At 43.5% G+C, this 22,243-nt stretch overlaps 1 protein-coding gene across 2 annotated transcripts; it reads left to right on the top strand.

The window, feature by feature from the left end:
- Positions 1-1,990: 1,990 nt before the first annotated feature.
- Positions 1,991-13,082, top strand: pigo (phosphatidylinositol glycan anchor biosynthesis, class O). Of its 2 annotated transcripts, XM_039780753.1 has the most exons (11): positions 1,991-2,178; positions 2,498-2,976; positions 3,778-3,921; positions 4,015-4,138; positions 4,398-4,557; positions 6,939-7,121; positions 7,280-8,882; positions 9,695-9,898; positions 10,552-10,736; positions 11,000-11,070; positions 11,457-11,586. In XM_039780753.1, the coding sequence occupies exons 2-11, from the start codon at positions 2,499-2,501 to the stop codon at positions 11,584-11,586; spliced, it is 3,282 nt and encodes a 1,093-aa protein (XP_039636687.1). In that variant the 5' UTR covers positions 1,991-2,178; position 2,498. The 2 variants fall into 2 exon arrangements, with proteins under 2 accessions (XP_039636687.1, XP_039636688.1); XM_039780754.1 differs by lacking the exons at positions 1,991-2,178; positions 10,552-10,736 and having other exon boundaries at positions 2,499-2,976; positions 11,457-13,082.
- The last annotated feature ends 9,161 nt before the right edge of the window (positions 13,083-22,243 follow it).

The following is a 22,243-nucleotide window of genomic DNA, read 5'->3' as shown; positions in this document are numbered from 1 at the left end:
GGGTGTCAATAAATAGACATTAAAGGTGCACTATGAGTTCCTGCATGGTCACTTCTGTTGACGTTCCAAGTAAATTACAAACGGAACAGAGCGAGCTCGCCCCTCCCCCCCGTGTTTCCGTAACTGTCATGACTAACTGACTAATGCCCTGTTTAAACGTACATGGTTATTTTTGGACATTTCCCTTCGTTTGTGCTCTTCGTTTACATGCAAACGGAGAATTTGCCTCTGAAAACGAGTCTTTGTAAAAACTCCGGCCAGAGTGGAGATTTTTGAAATCTTCGTTTGCATGTGAACTGAGACAAACGGAGGTTTAGGCAGCCGAGGAAGAGGAGAAAGAGGAAGTGATTTGTTGCTGTTGTTGCTATTTTTGGGTTCTGATTGGCTAACGTGGGCTTGAGCTTCTCGTTACACTGCCACCTACAGGTTTGGAGTGCTCTTGATGGCATATATATATATATATATATGTATATGTGTGTAAACAAACACTTTTCTGAAAACTGACAGCTGTGCACAATGTTATTTTTGAAAACGGAGAGGTTGAAATGTCCGTTTATGAAAATAGCCGGCCACGTGTAAACATAGCATAACTGTCGTTACCCCCCCACCCCCTCCCCCAACCATCTTGTCTGTGATTGGCTGGAGTGGTTTGTTGTATTTTGGTGCACAGCCTGTGCCTCTAGTGTTTGTTTGACGTTTACGACCCCTGTGTTGTCTCCCGAGACCGGGCTTTTTCACGGTGTGTTCAGGGGGCAGGCAGCTAGCGGATCAAGGAGAGATGCCTACGATTTGAGACGAAAAATGAAATTGCGCTGAAACCATGCAGGAACTCATAGTGCAACGTTTAAAATGTGCCACTATGATTTTAAATGAGCAGAGGTATGGTACAAATGTGCCAGGGTTGATTCCATGGGGCATGGCGGGAGAAACAAAGTGCCAGAATTCAGCAGCTTTAGATTTCATACCATTATTTGACATTTGAGTTCCAAAGTATGCAACATGTACTAACAAGGATTTAAAGAAACTGCTCAGGAATTTTTGGGAGCATATAGACTTTACATTTTATGTATTTATTTACCAAATATATTTACCAAATATATACCTGCATATGCACCTTGCATGTATTTATTTACCAAATATATACCTGCATTAGATTATTTGTTTTACAAGATTACAATCTACAGAATAGTGAATGAATTGTTGGTTCCATGACATGCTGACAGAGTGACCCATCGTTGCTTCCTTCCTCCTCTATGTTGGATAGATATGATTAGCCCTCTACTTTGCCTCACAGACGGTATAGTTTTGTTTGCAATGTATCGCATTGCATTTTAACCCAATTTAATAATTTTGCCAACAAATAAAAAAAGTAATCCAGTATCCTTGGTACATTTCTGTCAGTTCATTCATTCATTTCAATTACCCACCACTCACCATGGCTATGTATATATTTATTGTTATTATCTGTATTTATATTTTTCCATTCCAAGTACTTACTTTTTCAATATCATTTATATTATGGTTAATTACTTTTGCTATGTTATTTAATTACATATTATTCAATCTAATTTCACGTCAATTACTTACTTACATTACAATATTGTTCGTACTATGGCCACCTCACTTTACTTTACAATACTTTTTATATACATCATTCAGTACTTTGTGCACATTGTCTGTTTGTCTGGGATGAATAAAGTATTATCTAATCTAATCTGTTTTAACTACCACACATCATATAGGTGCAAAAAAAATCATATCTATGAATAATGGTTTGGAGAATAGCTGACTGTAAAAATAAGAGCTGAAGATGTCCTCTGTTTAAGATTTGGTTTAGGTCATTTGAAAGAACCATAGACAGTATATAGGAAAGAACGGTCGAAAGCAAGCCTGAAAGTCCGAATTTAGGGAATCCAATCCTTCCAATCGGGGGGAAAAAAAATCGGTGTTACATAGAAAACGGTCCGTCCCACATTTCCGCCGGGTTGCATGCACGCTGAAGTTCCTAGCTGTCACCAGCCATCTAATCTCGTACTGAAATCCATGAAGGTGATAGGGGTGTCGCGCCGTTCTCTGTTTACCTAAAACACCTGGGACGCCTGTGTTGTAAGCACACACATTGACGCCCCCCCCCCCTCCCCTCCGGCCGAGAGAGGACGAAAACCCGACTGCTACAAGGTCAGTGACAATAAGACCGAGGCAAGCTAGCTTCGGGGCTAACTTAACTCGGGGTTAACTTACAGACGTTATAACCGTCCCCTACTGTTAATATTACCTGTCACGTCTCGACGCCGCGTGTGCTGTGTATTTCGGTTTAAGTGGAACTTGAGGTTTCTCCCAATTTGCACGTTATTAGCATTAGCATCTCGTGTAGCAGGTGTTTACCAAAGACTTGTTTCTTTGACTTTTACCTTGTGTGAAACAAGTGTGCCTGGGTTATACCTGTGACGTTAACGGTAACGTTACTCCTGTCACCCGTGTGTGTGTGTGTGTGTAGGATGAAGGGGCTCCCGGTGCTGTCCCTGCTCCTTTGGATGTGTGCGGTGTACTTTGTGGGCATCTACCTGTTTGTGGGTGGCTTCCTGCTGGTGAGGCTGGAAGTGAACAGGACCAGCACCTGCGGAGACGTGCTGCAGCCCGGAGAGGAGCCGGTGGACTTCTGCCGCGTCCAGCCGCGTTTCCGCCGGGCTGTCCTCCTCATCATCGACGCCCTGAAGATCGATTTCGCGTGGTTCGACCCCAACAACACGGCGCCGAGACCGTACGAGAACAAGCTGCCCGTGTTGGAGGAGACGGTCTCATCCAGGCCTTCCCACAGCCGCCTGTATCCTTTCCGCGCTGACCCGCCTACGACCACCATGCAGAGGATCAAGGGCTTCACCACGGGCTCCTTGCCTACCTTCGTGGATGTAGGTAATAACTTTGCATCCAGTGCCATCCTGGAGGACAACCTCATCCACCAGTTTGGGCAAGTGGGTGAGTAGTTACACAGTTGTTATCTATGGTGTGCAGTGCACTGCAATACTACACATGACATACTACATACATGGCATTGGTATACATGCAGTTTAGTGTCCCAAATTCTCTGGAAGATGGGTTAGGGTTAGGCGTTCAGTCATGATCCCGCAGACGGAAGCTTTGGGACACTCAGTTTTTGGAAAATTATAAACTAACCTGTCTCAAATAAGACCCTCATCATTTGGGACACACTAAACTGCACGTATACCCATGGCATTATATATCAAAGAGCAAAAACAGACATATACGTGTGTGTTAGTCTTTTATATAAGGCTGAGGTGAAGTAGTGGCTATTAAATCAAAGGGCTGCAACACTGTCTGTTCTGACCACACCCTAATGCTTGAAAGTTTAAACCTATACTGTGTAGACTTTAGAGTTTTGGGTTTTAGCTGAACTGCGGGAGCACAGAGCAGTCCAGCATTTCAAACGGTGGGAGAAAGGAAGGATACAACTCTGCTTCACTGTCATAAGATAATCTATCACGACAATGGTGCCAGTATATTAACAATATGTAGCCTAGTAAAAAGTCTGACGTATCTCAATTTTGAATAAGAAACAAAATATGCATTGAAAATGAAATTTCCAAAGGGTTGAAAAGTTTTAGAATTGGACAGTGCAGAAAGTCTCGAGAGATTCTTCCTACACCATACTTAATCACACCTCCAAAAGTGCATTTTAATAGGTGAAAACGTGTTGGGATAAACTAATGCCGTTGTCTGATTTTAGTTTGTTTTGAAATGTGCGTAATCCCCTCACAGGCAAACGAGTGGTGTTCATGGGCGACGACACTTGGGAGAATCTTTTTCCGAAGAAGTTCCACCGCTCTCTGCCCTTCCCCTCTTTCAACGTGAAGGATCTGCACACCGTGGACAATGGGATCCTCCAGCACCTCTACACAACTAGTACGTATCCACTTCTGCACTTCTGCACTGTTCTTGTATTGTCCTCGCGCTTCACATCTGTCCGCCCGTCCCTTGCTGTTGGTTTTTTGACAGTGGTGGGGGACGATTGGGATGTCCTGGTTGCTCACTTCCTCGGTGTGGATCACTGCGGCCACAGGTTTGGTCCCGACCACCCAGCCATGGCAGACAAGCTCACCCAGATGGATGGAGTCATCAGGTCAGCTGCTACAAGCTTGTTTCACAGCAGCAGTGCTGTAGATAAGTCCTGTCACTTAGTAACACTGTTATTAGAAGATGCTGATCCAGATAGCTCTTTTTTAAAAAGGGTAACCCTGCTTACAATGACTGCAATTGATTAATGATTTCATATTAAAATCAGACATTCCACATGTCATACCATGGATTTGAATTGCAGGAACCCTAATTAATCTCTCTTTGAAACCCCCCCCCGCACCATATTCACGCTTTTCCTCCAGGTCTGTGATTGACCGTCTGCACAACGACACCCTCCTGGTGGTGATGGGAGATCACGGGATGACGGACACTGGAGATCACGGCGGAGAAAGTCAGAAGGAGACCGACGCTGCCATCTTCCTCTACAGCCCGTCCCCTCTGTTTCCCGGACCGCCGTCACAGGTCGGTAGAGTAGACAGCTGTTTTTTTTTTTTTTTTCTTTCTTCACAGTCAGTTTTCTCACATGAGATGATTAATATGTGAAGGAAAGACATGCACAAAGAACATTTTTTATTTTGTGGTCAAGAACGCAGTAGGATGATTGTCTAGCCAATGAATCGGTCTAAAGAAAGGCTTTGTGCATTATTGAGGGAAAGGGTAAAGACAAATGTAAAAGATCTTTTTGGTCTATTTCTTTGCAGCATTGCAGCGTTATGCGTTATATCCCTATGAGTTTGTATCAAATACATAAATAAATAAAAACAGTAGAAACCTAATGTTAAATGTACTTTGACATACTGTAGAAATCAAAATAAAATACAGGTCTACGTAAAAAACAATAATACACCTAATTAAATGACAGTTCTAGCCCACATTTTAAGTAAGTAAAATATTATACTGCCAGTTAAGAAATAAGGGGTTTATAGCCAGGTCTGCAAAGGACAGAAAGGAGACCTAACATATACTGCTTTCAGTTTTTTTTTTTTTTATATGCTTAATGTTCAAAAAGCACTTTATTTTCCTCATACTGTCCATGGCTGCTGCACCTGTATTCACCCTTTGTGCGTTTTTTTTTAGGCTGCAACATTTTTTGTCACATACAGCAAACATCTCCTCACTGTCCGCGAGCTGCCGGTCCCCTGAACACACTGTAAAAAAAAAGTGCTCTCTGTAGACAGCCCAGGCTCCACAAACGCCAAAAAAAACAAACTGCGCCAACCTGCACCACCAAACATAACAAACAGAGTTCCAGCCAATAACCGACAAGAAGGATTTGGAGGTTTGGGTTGGGGGGGGGTTAGTGCGTGGAAGGGAGGGGGAGGGGACGGGATGAGGAGGAGGGAGTGGCGAGCTAGCCTCGTTTTGTTTGACAACACTTTGAACGTCAACACGTCAACGTCACCCAACATCGCTCAGAGCACCTTTTAAGACTTGATTAAGACCCTCGATAACACACCAAGTCTTGCAAAAGCATAGACGTTCTATGCATTACTAAGAATGGTAATAACATAAATAATATAATAATAAAAACTAAGTGATAATAGGGCCAGTCTTGGCTCTGTAAAACTGATTTTGCTGATGGTCACATTTAACATCAGATTTCCTCTTGTGTCTCTGCTAAAAGCCTCATTCCGGTAATCCGTTAACTAGATGTAAATGAAATGCAGAGTGAGAGAGAAGCACGGTTTTAGACTGCTGAAAGTTGACAGAACAGACGCATTATATTCTATCAATAACTGGCAGAGAGAAACCTTTGACTGCTGGACCGTTTGAAAGAACATGAAATGCCGTCAAACAGACGAAAAAAAAACGGGATTCTGTCCACAAATAAGGAACCTTTTATCTGTTTGTGTGTGTTTTATGTCATTTTATTATATCAGAAAACAACAAAAAAACATTTACATCATGGATTATCTCACCAAAGCAACAGAGTGTTTGCTATATTATGAATATGAAACATCAAGCCATTCAGTGCATGATCCATTTCTGTTCATGGTTGGCTGTGCAGTTCCCCGAATCCACTAAATTGATGCTGGCAGGTTTCTGGTCTCTGCCTATTCAGGGATAAAAGTGGATCTCGCACTAGAAAAGTGAACTTCACCGATTATTTCCATAATTGCAGTGTAATTGGAGCGTTGCATAATACGTTGTGGAGAATCGTAGGTTACATGAGTACACAGAAAATACCACTGCTACACAAGGAGTGAACTAATCCACCAATCTCAATAATAAATGGCGCTGCCGTGGTGGCTCACTGACTGCTTGAGTTAACGGAGTCCTTTTATTCTTAATCTGCTTGCAGTTAAAGGACTAATTATGGTCATTTATGGGGAAATAAAGTTCATGCACAGTTCATGTATAAAATACGTGAAGGTGAATCAGTTTTTTGATCTATTTATTGTCCTCTTAACTAGGGCTGGGTTACAAGCAGGTTGCCTAAATAAATCCAGTGATTTAGTAACTTTAACTGAACATCAGCCACTGTGGCCACAGATGTTAGATTGCAAGATAATGGCATATTGGATTTGCATTATTTTCCTAAAGTTCTCTTACGTCAACTGCAAGTACAAAAAGAGTATTCAAACCTATTCAATAGTCAATGTCAGTTAGACGGCATCTATCTAAAGTTAACTAACATTAGCCACCGTGAGCTACTAGACCAAGTAATCTTTTCATTTGTAAAAAGGAAGAGGTTATTTCTATTTCTTCCTTCAAAAGTGGTCTCCCTTTAAATCAGGAACTAACTGATCAAAGAATAAGCACAGTAAGTAAACAATGTTACGAATCTGACCCTGAAAGTACACAGATAATGGGAGTAGTAATCTATTTCCTCCTCTTTGCAGAGTGAACCGGACGTGGTGCCCCAGACAGACCTGGTGCCCACCCTGGCTCTGCTGCTTGGAGTTCCCATCCCGTACAGCAGTGTGGGGCAGGTTCTCTTGCCTCTATTCCCCCCCCACGGGCAGACGGAAGGTGCAGTTGGGCGTCTCAGCCAGCTGGAGGCGCTGTGGATCAATGCAAAACAGGTGCTCTCCTCAGTTAGGAGCTGTCTAGCACAGTTTTTTTTTTTTTGGGGGGGGGGGACCCATCAGACTTCACATATCATGGAGCATGTTCAGTTATTGTGTGCGGGTGTTTTTTTTGTTGTTTGTGTATTCACCTCGTGCCTATTGTGTTTCTGAAGGTTAACCGTTTCCTAGAGACTTACTCCGGCATGGCCAAAGACATCCCGCCAGAGAGCCTCTCTCAGCTGAAGCGCCAATTCTCCCGCCTCTCCTCCGAGTACCTCAGCTCGGTTAGAGAGGGTCGGTCACCCTCGCCGCAGCTGGCCGCCTCGCTGCAGGCCTACCTCACCTCCGTCCGAGACACGTGCCGAGCCACCTGGGCTCGATTCAACCCCCTCAAGATGGCGGTCGGTTTGGCCATCCTGGCGTTCGCCTGCTTGACGTGTTTCGTCCTGTCTGAGCTGTCCCCGGTGCTGATCAGGGAGAACGCTCCCGGGCTGACGGCCCCGCTCGTCGTGGCACTGGCGGCGGGGGCTTGCGCGGCTGCCTGGCAGTTGCTGGCGCGGGGCTCCGTGGAGGCGGCGTGGTGCCTGGCGGCCGCCGCCCTCAGCTCTGAACTGCTCTTTCTCTGGAGAGCCCGTCGGCGCGGCGCCGTCCCCGCGGACAAAAACGGATCCAAAGCGCCGAAGCGTGCCACCTGGCTGACCCCGTGCCGCCTCCTCCTCATCCCGCCGCTCCTGGTGCCACTGCTCCGCTGTGCCTCCCTGCTCTCGGACAGCTACGTGATCGCCGAAGGCCGGGCGGTGACCTTTCTGGTCTTCTCGCTGGCTCTCTACATTCCCATCCACCTCAACTGGGATGGCCTGCTCCTGCCGCCCATCCACGACCCTCTCAAGGCCGCGGGGTTCCTGCCGCCCGCGGCCCTGTCCCCGTCGACCGTGAGGAGAGAAAGCAGCGTCCTCCTGGCCTGCTTGGGGCTCCTCGTCGGCAGCCTCTACCTCTCCCTCTCCTTCCACGCCTGTCGGGAAGAGCAGGGCTCCTGCCAGCCGTCTCCGTTCCTCTCTCCCCTGTCCCGGTTGCAGGACAGCCAGCTGAAGAACCTGCACTACGTCCTCTCCGTCTTCTCCCTGGGGCTGTGGACGTACCTGCTGAGGCGCTGCCTCCGCCACTACGGCAACCTCAACTCCTCCGGCGGGACGGCGTTCACGGCCCACTGGGTCCTGCCGCTGCTGTCCGTGTGCCTGGCGCTCCACTGGGCGGTCAGCGCCACCCCGGAGGACAGCTTCAGGAACCTGGCCGAGCTGATCGGCCTGGCCCAGCTGGCCCTCCCCAGGGCCGCCTTCTGTCTCCTGGCGCTGGGGCTGTTCCTGATCTGGCTGGATCCCCTCACGGTCTTTGTCAAGACCAGGGGCGCGGCCTCGGCCAGAGCGTCGCCGCTGCCCCCGCCGAGCTACCGGGCGAGCACGGGCATCAGCCCCCAGGCCGAGCTGCACCACCTCATCCCCCAGATCTACCAGCGCATGCGGCGCTCCATGGACGACGGCGGCGAGCTGAGCGGGGCCGGCGAGGTGGACAGCAGTCCCGCCGTGAAGGCCTACGGACTGGGGACCGTCTACTCCGCCCCCTTGCTGCTGTTCTGCGGCCTGCTGGGAATTGGCCTGCTGCTGCTGCACCCAGAGGGCATGGCTCTGTCTTTCCTCCTGCTGCTGCTCGAAATGGGAGCGCTGTTGCACATTCACGCTTCCTCCACTAACCTCAGTAGCCTGCACGGAACCTATTCTGGTGAGATTCCTCAGAATCGCACGTCTTTTTTTTTTTTTTTCTTTCTTTTCTTTTGCTCTAGTCTAGAGCTGGGCAACATATCGATATTATATCGATATCGTGATATGAGACTAGATGTCGTTTTAGATTTTGGATATCGTAATTTCGTAATATGGCATAAGTAGGGCTGTGCTCAATTGAAGAAATTCTTAGTCGACTAACACTCATTCAATTGTATCGACTAATCGATTAGTTGATTTAATCGACAGATCTGGAAATCTGAGTTTCTCCGCAAAGAGTCGTGCTAAAAGCACCACTTTAATTCTTGTGTTTACCAGAGATGTGCTCGTACGTTTCTTGGAAATAAGTCATTCAGCATGAAAAAAGCGTAGAACATGACTAATCGACTAAAGAAATCTAAGTTGACTAAGACCAAAACGACCGATTAGTCGACTAATCGACTGAGAGGGAGCAGCCCTTGGCATAAGTGTTGTTTTTTTCCTGATTTTAAAGGCTGCATTACAGTAAAGTTGTGTCATTTTCTGAACTTACCAGACTGTTGTAACTGTTCTATTAATTGCCTTTACCCACTTAGTCATTATATCCACTCCTGATGATTAATTATCAAAAATCTCATTGTGTAAATATTTTGTGAAAGCACCAATAGTCAACACTACAATATCGTTGCTGTATCGATATCGAGGTATTTGGTCAAACATATTGTGATATTTGATTTTCTCCAGATCGCCCAGCCCTATTTAGTTTTTTTCCCTTTATGACTATGAAGATTTGACTCCACTCACCCACCCTCTCACTGTTTCCCCCACCCTCAGGTGGCTTTGACGTGCCCTGGACTCCAGTGGTGCTGTGGTCCCTGGCGGCCACCCAGTTTTTCCACGCCACAGGTCACCTCCCCACCTTCCCGTCCATCCAGTGGGGCGCTGCCTTCGTGGGGTTCCCTGACGGACACACAGGCACCCTACTGCCCGCCTCACTGGTCACCCTCAACACTTTTGCCTCACACATCTTGTTCGCAGGTAGTTACTAACAGAGAAGCAAGTGTGGGGTTAAGTGAGTTTAATGTGATTTTTAAAAACAAATACGATTACTAATTCACGTTTCTTAATGGAAATAAGGCCATTGCATCTGTAAAAGTATTAGTATTTAGCTGGGACAAAAGACAAGCTACAATAGAAACAAAGATTAGATAGGGTATACATATGCGATAGAAAAGGATAAAAAAAAACATGATGCAATGGAAAAGGATACAACGTTTTTTTAAATAAACACAATTTTCACTGTAACATGTAGATAGGAAATGGATGGGCCGAATTCAAGAAGTACAAAACTTAAAAAGCTGGATTATTTTGACTATATGGCTAAGGTATATTTGTTTTTTATTCAGTTATATATATATATATATATATATATATATATATATATATATATATGTGTGTATATATATATATATAAAAAAAAAGTTTTTTAGTTATAACAACAAAGCACTCAAAAAACTTGATATTATGCAGGGGAGATACAGAAAACTGAAAGCAAATAGAATGAATACAAAAAGAAATTCAGTCGAACAAAGCAGCCGATTTGTAGAGTTGGCAGCTCAGCGCTAGGAATGAAACCGTGACCCTGTCGCCATGCTGATTTGCATTTGTGTCCACGTCCACGTCGTCCTCAGCGGGTTGTCCGCTGCTGCTGTTCTGGCCCCTGGTGTGCGAGGTGCGCGGGAGCAGGGGAGCGAGAGCTTGCGGCGAAGAGGGCGAGGACGCCGTGATGGAGATGAGACTGCGAGAAAACCCCCAGCAGTTCAGCTCGGCCCTTCTTCAGCTCTCGACGCGCTACCTCTTTCTTCTCGGAGCGCAGGTACAGTACGCCCACACACCACGGAACGCCTTTGTTCGGCCGGTATAGATTCCCACGTTAAGAGGAGCACCGGTTACCGATTAACTGTCCGTTTGGTCATCAGTGGAAATCATTCATTCAGTTCAGGAGTCTAAGTCCCCTTTAAGTGTGATACATATTTATCATATCGTTTTCTCTCGTGTGTGTGTGCAGTCCCGCCCATTCCATGTATATCTTTATCACATCACGCGAGTCTGTGCTTGTATCTGTGCGTCTCTTCACAGGTCTTTGCTTCGGTCTGCGCAGCTGCTATCCTCAGGAGACACCTAATGGTGTGGAAGGTTTTTGCACCCAAGTAAGTGACTGAATGGATTTTCCAGCTCACATAAACCCACTTACAGTAAAAGGCTTTTGAGGATACTCAGCGTTGATATCGTATTGAAGTATGAGCGCACTCTAGTAAAAAGGTCTACTTTCCTGTAGACGATTCCTACCTTTTATTTATACATTTGTCTTATATTTTTCTAAACCATGGGGGACAAAGTGTTTTGACTATGTGTGTTGCACAGCCAGTATTAGTGCACAGCCCGTTGGCTTTGAATTGCATTACATTGCAAGGTTTAGAACAGTTGGAAAGTTGGACTTTACATTGAAATTAGAAAATTGGGATTGTTTTAAGTGCGTGCGTCTACCAGCCGCCATTACAGAGTCCTCTGTTTTCTCTCACTCCCCCCTCCACAGGTTAATGTTCGAGGCCTCAGGGTTCCTGGTGAGCAGCGTGTCTCTACTGATCGGGGTCACACTAGTGCTGAGAGTAGACGTGGCCGTGGGCCGCTGGTTTAAGAGACTCGTCCCGGATGCGTCTAGGTAGCGACGCCGGCGCTGCCCACCAGAGCTCAACGCGCCACAGTGAAAAGGGACATAAAAGGGACTTTAAAGTTTTTTTTATACCGACCTCTCACAAGAAAAAAAATGACATTGCCATCTGTGTCTCGCATAAGGATCCCCACAAACACGTCGTGTGAGGTTGCCACGTACTGTAACTCTCTTTGAGGGCTATGTCATGCATTACTGACATTTTCAGCCAGAGAGACTTAAGGACATCTTAGACTGACTGAACTCTTCTGGATCGCATGTGGACTCACCTAGATACCGTAATACGCTTGTAGACCACCTCACTTAGCTCATGAGGTTGAAGGCCTTTGGGAGTGGTTAGAGCAGGAGCCACAGTCTCTGAATGTCTCCTGGACTCCTGTTTTCTAACTTAATAGAATGGATGAAACATACCGAGCTCTCCAAGCCAGACAGTCCGGCAAATGGTTCACGGTGCAGCGGTCAAAGAGCTTCCCGAAATACATAACACTAAACGGTTTACACTAGCAACATGGCTGTCACAGTTGGCTACCTACAACATTTAAACCAAATTGGCCTTTAAGGAATTTTCCCCCTCCCCAACTTTGTAACCGAGGCTCACATGTATGTGAAAGTTCAGTGTTATAGAGGGGGAAATGGAACTAAAGGAGCAGGTGAATGTTTGGTCGGTTCAGTGTCTTGCTGCTGAAGCCTGACTTTGGGACTCCACAGCGACAGAATGACCACTTCAACCACCAAAGCCACCCAATGTCTGGCGCTACTTCACGATCAATTTGCAAGCCAATCTACTCCGTTTTGGTGAAAAATGCATTACACCATGTCTGTCATCGCTGAAGGAACTTTTCCATATTTTTTTTTTTTATGTTTTCTATTTTCAAGATGTTGAAATAACCAGCGTGTCTTGTTACTGCCAATTCATAGTTTTACTGTGAACGTTTTTGTTTGTTTTTTCGTTCGGGTTTTCAATCTGTTCAATCTGGCGCTTTTGTGATTGTAGGGTTCCGATTCCTCACTTTAATGCCTATTTATAATTTAGATTCTTTTAATCCTTTTTTTTTTTTTTTTTTTTTTTATCTCAAATTATACTTTTGTCTTAATTAGGCCAATTTCCCCCCCCTGGAATAGGTGCCTAGCTTTGACCGATGCCTTTTTTTTCGTGTATGATGTCATTATGTTGAAAGGGTCATTAAATCCAGGACCTCCAGAAACGCAGTCAGTAAATTTATTTCTGCGGGACGTCTGAGTCAGTGTTGGATGCGAGATCTGTTGATGTGATGCAGCTGTAGTCAGCAGCTGACGCTCATTAGCTAATGCACGAAGGGATGTCGACTCAGGATGAATTAGCTACAATGCAATAGTACTGCATTTCTCAGGCTGTTGTATGGGAGTGATTGGTCATTTATAGCGGCTGCTGTAGTGATTAGCCCAAGTGATGGTTTGGCTAGGTTGTGTGATGACGGGGCATTTTTTTTTCTGTTTAAATAAAAAAAAAAAAAAAAGTATAATATATAAATATCTGATTAATTAAGATGATTTTTTTCCATTCTGTGAAAAATGTAATAAAAACTTTTTTTACACGACCTCTTGGCCTCACAATGATTTGGAAATATCAGTTCATGACAGTTTCACTGTCATGATTTGTGGTGCATCCATGTTTCACTTTAGCATTATTTATTGTTGCGGTGCATAAAAGTTGTATTTAATGTCTACGTTTTATTGATTCAAAAAGGACTTGATGGAGAAGACGGGTGCTGCCATAAGTTTTTACTGCCCATCAGTCAAGGTGCGTCATTCATTATTCACCGGGGGCCTTCCACATTTCCAGTTCCCATAAGTCTAAGTTGTCAAACGTCTCACTTGTACGAATGGGCAAAGGGGCGACATTACATCACATCACATTACATGTCATTAGCTGATGCTTTTATCCAAAGCGACTTACTATTGCTATATATGTCAGAGGCCACATTCCTCTGGAGCAACAATGGGTTAAGTGTCTTGCTCAGGAACACATTGGTTGATGCATTGCAGTGGGAATTGAACCCGGATCTCCCACATCAAAGGCATGTGTCATATCAACTATGCCATCACCACCCATCACCGCAACATCATATTCAAGAAAATGTCTGTTGGTTCCTCAGCTTTCACTAATCTGCTACACTCATATCAAAGACTAGCGGCCAGCTTTTAAGATGCATATTGAAACTCAATACATTGAATTTAAAGTGCTCATATTATGCTAATTGTAAGGTTCATAATTGTATTTAGAGGTTATATCAGAATTGGTTTACATGGTTTAATTTTCAAAAAACACCATATTTTTGTTGTACTGCAAATTGCTACAGCTCCTCTTTTCACCCTGTGTGTTGAGCTCTCCGTTTTAGCTACAGAGTGAGGCGTCACACTTCTGTTCCATCTTTGTTGGGAGTCGCACAAGTAGTTAGGTAAGGACTACTAGCCAGTCAGAAGCAGAGGATGAGGGCATGCCACGCTAGCAGCTAGGCGAGCATTATAACGTGTGTTACAAAGTGACGCACGTTTGTCTCTGAAGTAAAGGCTGGACTACAATAGAGCTGTTTGGAGCAGTTTGTGAACAGTGTTTTCTGTTGGAGATGGTAAGTCCCTTTGGGGTGGACTTTGGGCTATTTCACTTTGTAAACCTATAATGTGCACAAAAAAGATATATAACACAATTAAGGAAAGGGAAAAAGCCAAAAAGCATAATATTAACACTTTAAGTTAGATTGTCCATTTTGTTACATATACTGTATTTAACCGTTAAATGCAAATTACAGAAAATCATTTGATCAATGGACACAGAATATAAACTGGACCGGGTTGAAGGAACCCATATTGGATCGTGCTCACAATTGGTGAAAAAAAGTGGTTTTGTCCCTCCTCGGCGAAGGCCGTCTCAAAGCTCTTATTTCTGCCCCGAGTAGCGAGCATCGAGGAGGGATCATCGAGGAGCTATTAGCCGAGGATACACGAGAGCAGCCTCCCCGGAAGCCGTGCAGCTGAAGGAGTTGCTTCAGAGGAAAGGACGTCGCATCCCTCCACAACACATTTGCTCGTTGCCTCTCTCCTCCGATGATTTCCTCTTATCTTGCGTCTTAGTCCCTCCCACCAAGGAGGCACAGGAGAGACGCGAGGAAATAATCAGAGGAGAGAGGGAACGAGCAAATGTGTTGTGGAGGGATGAGACGTCCTTTCCTCTCACGTTTGCTCGTTGCCGCTCTTGGAAGGGAGGCAAGCGGAGGAGTCGAGGAGGCAATTAATTGCCTCCTCGACTCCTCCGCTTGCCTCCCATGTCGAAAATTTCACTTTATGAGGTTTTTTAACATTAATATGAGTTCCCCTAGCCTGTCTATGGTCCCCCAGTGGCTAGAAATGGTGATAGGTGTAAACCGAGGCCTGGGTATCCTGCTCTGCCTTTGAGAAAATGAAAGCTCAGATGGGCCGTTTTGGAATCTGCTTGTTATGAGGTCATAACAAGCAAGGTTACCTCCCCTTTCTCTGCTTTGCCCGCCCAGAGAATTTGGCCAACCCATGAGAGAGAGACATCATGGCTTTCAAACGAGAAAAGTGGCAGTTGGTCAAGGCCACACCCCCACCATCCACCTTGCCCCCCCCTCTCTTCTCCTCAATAGCTTCAGACACAGAAATGGCACATACTAAGGAAAGCTCATTGTAGGACTGGCTCTAGTGGCTGTAGTTCTGCACCAAAGCTGAATTTCGGGAAAGAGACTTCAGATACAGTATTAGGGGACCACTAAGGTCTATATAAAAGAGACTTCAGATACAGTATTAGGGGACCACTAAGGCCTATATAAAAGAGACTTCAGATACAGTATTAGGGGACCACTAAGGTCTATATAAAAGAGACTTCAGATACAGTATTAGGGGACCACTAAGGCCTATATAAAAGAGACTTCAGATACAGTATTAGGGGACCACTAAGGTCTATATAAAAGAGACTTCAGATACAGTATTAGGGGACCACTAAGGTCTATATTAAAGAGACTTCAGATACAGTATTAGGGGACCACTAAGGTCTATATAAAAGAGACTTCAGATACAGTATTAGGGGACCACTAAGGCCTATATAAAAGAGACTTCAGATACAGTATTAGGGGACCACTAAGGTCTATATAAAAGCCTCCAAAGAGCACCATGTCATGGGACCTTAAAATTTAAGCGACATGAGAAGTACCCAATAACTTCACTGAATCAGACCTCATGAGAGGCCAAGGTTTTGCAGAGGCATCAACAGACGGACCTGCGGCACAACTTTTGCATACAGTAAATCAAAGGAATTCCAGCAACAAAATGTGGAAAATTGAAAACCCCTGCCGCAGTAATGTCCGAGTTATTGGTATTGATCCAAAGCCAACAGGGATATATTTTGTGCAACGAGGTTGTCGTCCCAGGGTCCCCCATCTGATAGGAGTTTTGCTTTTTAAAAGATTTCTTACAGAAAGTGTATGAAACCCATGACCAAAATAGCCATACCATCTGCCACTGTGTTAGTTATGGATGGATTTATAGTGAAAATAAGTATTCCTCCTTTTTGCTGGGGACCCACTGGAACTCCCTCAACCACAGGTTCTGGAGAATGGGATGGATGGATATGCAGGTGGGATGCTTTTTTAAAAGTCTTTGCTGAAGAGCTTAAATCTTCCGTATCATTAATCATTAAAAACAGTGTATGAATTCAATAAATCAATATTCAAAGTGTATTTTCACATCTTGCAGTTATCATTTGGGCTGGAAGAGGGTGGCTGCATCAATCAAATGACTGAACTTTAACATTTTGAAGCAACATAAACCTAAAACTGTTCCCTTTTCAGGTAAATGACTATTATGTTACTCCTATATCAAATCATGTGTCATCAATGCCAAGAAAATCCAAAACAATTAGCTGGAAGACATGAATGCCGAACAGAAAACAAAAATCTCAGACTTGTGTTTTCAATCGAAACATTTTTCTTTGGCTTTTAACACCAGGTAGAGTGTTGATGTTATGTGCATATTGGCTTATTTTAATTGATGTTTACTTATTTTGATTTTATTTAAATTGTTTTTTATTGCATTTATTTTTATATTGGGTACCTCTGCTTTTATTGTGTTATTTTTTTTTTTTTTTTTTTTTTGTGGGGGTGTGGGAGGTTTTTTTTTTTTTTGTGGGGTGTATTATAAAAAAAGTGGGGGGGTTTGTTTTTTTTGAAGGTGTTTGGGAAGGGGGGGGGGGGGGGAAGGGGAAAAGGGGGAAAAGAAAAGGGGGAGGGGGGGGGGAGGGAGAGGGGGGGAGAGGGGGGGGGGGGGAGAAGGAGGGAAGGGGGGGGGGGGGGGGGGGGGGAGAGAGGGGAGGGGGGGGGGGGGAGAGGGGGGGAGAGAGAGGGGGGGGGAGGGGAAAAAACATGTACTGGGGACAAACACTAAACTCGAGATCTCAAGTTTGAAAATCCAAAAAAACAGTAAGGAGAACCTAGCTACTAAGGTTAGCCTGCAGTTTGGTGAACAGAGCTCATCCATGGCTTCATCCCTCATCCACGTTACAAGCTTTACAGCATACAGCCCTCGGATGGATCAGAAGAGAGAGCCAAGGAGATGTAATCACTAGGTCTGTAGTAACGGGACGTTATGTAGGCATATAGCTATGTATAGTATTACTGTTCTCTTAATACAACCTCGCCCCCCCATATATGTCTGATCTCCTCTAGGTTCCCACTCCCTCCCGTTCCCTCAGATCCTCTTCCTCCATACGCCTGTCTGTCCCTCTCCGCCCGTCTCACCACCATGGGGAGCAGAGCATTCAGTCGCTCTATTAAATAATGTCAAAACATCATTTTGAATTAATTAAATAATAATAATAATAATAATAATAATAATAATAATAATAATAATAAAAGACTGTTAGAAGAAACTGCTTAAGTGATTATGGCTATGGTCACCACGCAAATTCCATACATTGTATTCAACAATAAGATGCTATTATCTTTATTTTGCATTTACTCATCATACTTTGTTAAATGCAGTTACTGCAGAAGAAGTTCACTATCTTTAATGATCAGTTTGCCAATATGTGGTTCTAGCCGTAAAAATAAATAATTAAAAACACTTCACAGTAAAATCCAGGAAATTATCGCTAGCTGTTGCTGTTTGAAGCTTTGGATCTCTTATTATTTTGGATGTGAAACACCATTATGACTTTGAAGCTGTGGATCAGATTGTCTTCATTCAAAGCATCAGTGCCTCTCCAATTGCTTATAATTATCAGATGAGCAGCCCTTTGGACAACAATCCCAGCATTTTCCGCTTGCATCAACTATTAAAGTCAGACCAATTTGTATTACGGGGATGGAAAATTATCCGGCTGCCCTCTGATGTTTGTGCTCTGAGTCCAGTGAAAAAGGGCTGGAACTTTCCACAGGGGACCAAACATAAAACTGTTATGATGATATCCATAATCACTTTCCGCAGAGAATGAATAGGATGCAGAGTGTCCGGACTCAGAGTGGATTTATGGGAGTAACATTTTCAGCCATTACACCACTAACCAAGGCTAAGTTACAGGCTATGGAAAGGCAAACTTTTTCCCCACAAAGTTGGCCTCTGAAAAGTGCCAATAAGATCAAAAGTTAGTTGTAATGGATAAAGAACTCAAAGCCAAAGCGTCCACGTCTCTTAAATGTTTTGTTGTTGTGTTAAGACGATACTAAGAAGAGGAAAAAAAGAACGTTTTTCTGGTAAAGTCTAGGTAGTTTGGTGTTGATATTTGTGTTAGCAAAGTTGTCTACCCGTTAGTTTTTGATCATAAGTTATATAGTCATAAAAAATGCACATGTACAGCTGTCCATATTTACGACTGCGGTGTGTAAGTCAATTACACTTTGAAAACTGTAGGGTGCCAAATCACAAATACAATGTTACGCAGTGTTGCTTTGATGCAGGTTTGGTGAGGGAGTCAACAGGGAATGGCAGACTCCCCAACTAACAATGAAGACCACCAGAATGGGGGTAATTACAGAATGTAGGCTAAATACACTGAATGGCTATTGAAAAGAATACATCTCGTAAATGTTAAAAACAACAGAATTATAACTTTGTATAGGCTTATAGTAGCCGTGTGCTAGGCTGCTGTGTTGGTTGACTGGGTTTTAATGAAAGAAGAAATGCTGTAAAAATCAGATTCTGGATCTGAAAATAAAGTTATTGGATTATTAAACATGTTTGAAGTCAGCAGGGTGTTTGATTTCTGTGATTAGGGACATACTTGGATATTCTATTTTAACATGAATTATAATGGTGGGAGTGAATGGACGGGTTATTAGTAATACTATCAAAAGTGCAATGTTCATTCATTTGCATTGTCACAATATATACATTGGGCTACTTGTGTTTTAACAAACAGACAGAAATGTCTTCATTATCTGGATTTAAGTAGCATGTAACTTTATTCATCCCAGTGGTGTTATTGTTTCTGAATTTGTACTTTAATTGCTTTTACAGCAAACCCTGCGTTCAATACAAATATCTGCCGCTGGGCTAGTCAGTGTATACATTATATAATCAGTAATCTGTCTTTTAATTTCTCTCCCAAGCTATGGTAACTTGCATGTCTCAGATCTTTGTTTTTCCCCAATAAAAATGTTACCCCAAAAAAAAAAGATCAGAGCAGCCACTGAAATGTATATTGACAGAGTCCAATGTGAAAGAGAAAACACCGCTTATTGCAGTGAAGAATGTTTATCAGTTGATTAGGTATGCAGTCTCAGTTCAATTACTTGTTTGATGGTTTGACCTTGTCTTTGAAGAAAAAAAAAAACGGAATTTTAAATTAAAGGAAAGACTACGAAAACAATTTAATGAACGCTGCTTGTAGTTCTCCTACTTTAGCAGCTTCCAAGAAACATTTTCACGTCATTTTGTATTCTGCCTGAGTAATAATGCAATGTACACGGCTGTGATTTAAAAATGCACTCTTTAAAGAGACATTTTACTTAAGGGTATCGGTTTTTAAATGGGTAAATTTGGGTTCTAGCTCATAGTTATAAACATACAACTTATAATATGGTATACATTTACATAAATACCATAATACCAGATAAGTTGTTGGTCAAAGGATGTTTACTGAATTGAATGCACTTGGAATGGTTTAGCTCTCTATACATCTATATTCACTCTACAGGGGTAATATTGCTGTAAATATGGTTAGATCTGAATCTGCTGCAGTCAATGCCAGCGGACATGCCAGAGAACTCAACATACTCAGAAAAGGAACATGTTCAGAGTAAACGGCTGAGTGCTATCTAAAGGGTCAGATACAAAAAGGCTTGATATGTACAGTGAGGGCAGCAGGTTATAGGTTGTACAAGACATATACCCTGCATTCCTACCCTTACTATCATTCTATTCAGTATGCCAGAGAAAGATTTAGTACGTCCCAATACATATGTCAAATGTCAGTCTGCCAAAAAATACCAGGATGTCCTGCTGCATCCGGTCAGATTTTGCAGTCTTTAGGCCAGGCCAGCATGCTTTTCTTGCTATTCTGACCCACAATTCTGCTTCAGCACCCCTAAAAATAGCCTAGCGCCGCCTATGGGACACAGAAATTGCACATCCTAAGGAAAGCTCATTGTGGGACTGGCTCTAGTTGCTGTAATTCTGGACCAAGGCTGAATTTCGGGAAAGAGACTTCAGATACAGTATTAGGGGACCACTAAGGTCTATAAAAAAGAGACTTCAGATACAGTATTAGGGGACCACTAAGGTCTATATAAAAGACACTTCAGATACAGTATTAGGGGACCACTAAGGTCTATAAAAAAGAGACTTCAGATACAGTATTAGGGGACCACTAAGGTCTATATAAAAGAGACTTCAGATACAGTATTAGGGGACCACTAAGGTCTATATAAAAACATCAAAAGAGCACCATGTCATGGGACCTTTAATATCTGTAGTACATCACACCATGTATTCTGACTGTTGATAGGAGAATCTGTTGATGTTTTATGTTGTATCTGTGAAGTTGTTTGAACGTTCTTGTTTGTGTTTTTCCTTGTGTATGTTTTTATCTCCAAGAGTGATGGCCTGTCCTGTGTTGCTGTTGTCTCCTTAATGTGTCTTGTTTTTGTAAGGGATTGTGTTTTACAGAGAAAAAAAAATTACTTATGCATGAGGGCCCCCAATTACCATTCTATGGACATTCTACAGGCTGTACACACACACACACACACACACACACACACACACACACACACACACACACACACACACACACACACACACACACACACACACACACACACACACACACACACACACACACACACACACAGAAATGATGGTGTATGCAGGGCCCACAGGCGCATAGCATGAATCAAACTGGACATATTCCAGTTGAGGGTTAATGGTCTTGGCTTACACAAAAATTGGTAACTGACGTTCAGAAAGAGTGAAAGTTTAACGGCTGAAAGGATTTTCGGCTGGGTCACAGCGGCAACACACATAAACAACTGAAAGGCGCACACACAGAGGAGCGATAAGTCACCATGTGCTGCTTGCACTTGACTGCATTTCTGTTGTTATTTGGTCCTTTCTGTCAGGGAGATCTGCCTCAGTAAACTGTACCAAAGCCAAGGAGAGATTTCTTTTCAAAATGATATATGCGTATATCCACAGAGGGAGACAAGTTGTTGCTTGAATGTTCTGAGTTAGCAGAGTTACTTTTTTTTTTTTCACATGCTGTAAAATGTGACAACTTAAAGTCAAGTTCTGAAAGGCAGTTTAGGAACTTCAGAACATTATTTCATAGAGTCCAGCCATCATACCCTTACACCGAAAAAACACTTTGTGGGAGTAAATGTCTTTTTTTTAAAAATATTTTTGGGGCTTTTCTGCCTTTAATTGATAGGAGAGCTCAGATATGAAAGGGGGAAAGAGCGGGAGACATGCAGGAAAGAGCCTCTGCGTCGAGGAATAAACCTCTGTATATGGGCGCGCGCTCTACCAGGTGAGCCCGAATAAATGTCTTTTAGACACACAATAGCAATAAGTCCTGATCTAGCCCAAGGTCTAGGAAAAACTTGCACATTTGCAAGTCAACCCGGTAAAGCGTACAAATAACACGGGTTTACACTCGTGCAATGTGTACGCCAAAGTCAAATTCTTTATGCAGTACATACGTGGAGCGGTACAATTACAATAAGGGAGACCGGTGCGTTTTATAAGCACGCGGCTCACGTCGCCATGTTGCGTGTTATCGCAAGACCGTGACGTAGTATTACGAGAACAACGTCATGCCAAAAAAAATTAAAAATGGTTGGGTTTAGGAAAAGAATGCAGGGAAAGGCTTTGGTAACAAGAAAGTGACAAAAACACGGCACATAACCACAAAAACGTGCATATAAAACGCACCGGTCTCCATTACTGTTATTGGAGCGCTCCACGTATCTACTGCACGCACATTTTGACTTTGTGTACACATTGCACGTATTTTCAAAGTGAGAAATCCGTGTTATTTGTACGCTTTTGACTGAGACTGAGCTGCAAGTAATAGAATACATTTCAGGAGGAGGTAATTCAAAAAGTAATCTCCCCCCACGCAGATGGCTCGGGATGCAACAGTACAAAAAAGAATCAGAAAGTTG

Source organism: Perca fluviatilis, chromosome 17 (genome assembly GCF_010015445.1).
Source record: "Perca fluviatilis chromosome 17, GENO_Pfluv_1.0, whole genome shotgun sequence".
Taxonomy (NCBI): domain Eukaryota; kingdom Metazoa; phylum Chordata; class Actinopteri; order Perciformes; family Percidae; genus Perca; species Perca fluviatilis.
The sequence above is the reverse complement of the archived record's forward strand: the minus strand, read 5'-3'. Positions and strand labels throughout refer to the sequence as shown.

Coding starts and splice junctions, on each gene's coding strand:
- pigo (XM_039780753.1), top strand. CDS start 2,499: ATGAAGGGGCTCCCGGTGCTGTCCCTGCTCCTTTGGATGTGTGCGGTG. Junction 9,899..10,551: donor CTCACACATCTTGTTCGCAG/GTAGTTACTAAC, acceptor CGTCGTCCTCAG/CGGGTTGTCCGCTGCTGCTG. Junction 10,737..10,999: donor TCTTTCTTCTCGGAGCGCAG/GTACAGTACGCC, acceptor GTCTCTTCACAG/GTCTTTGCTTCGGTCTGCGC.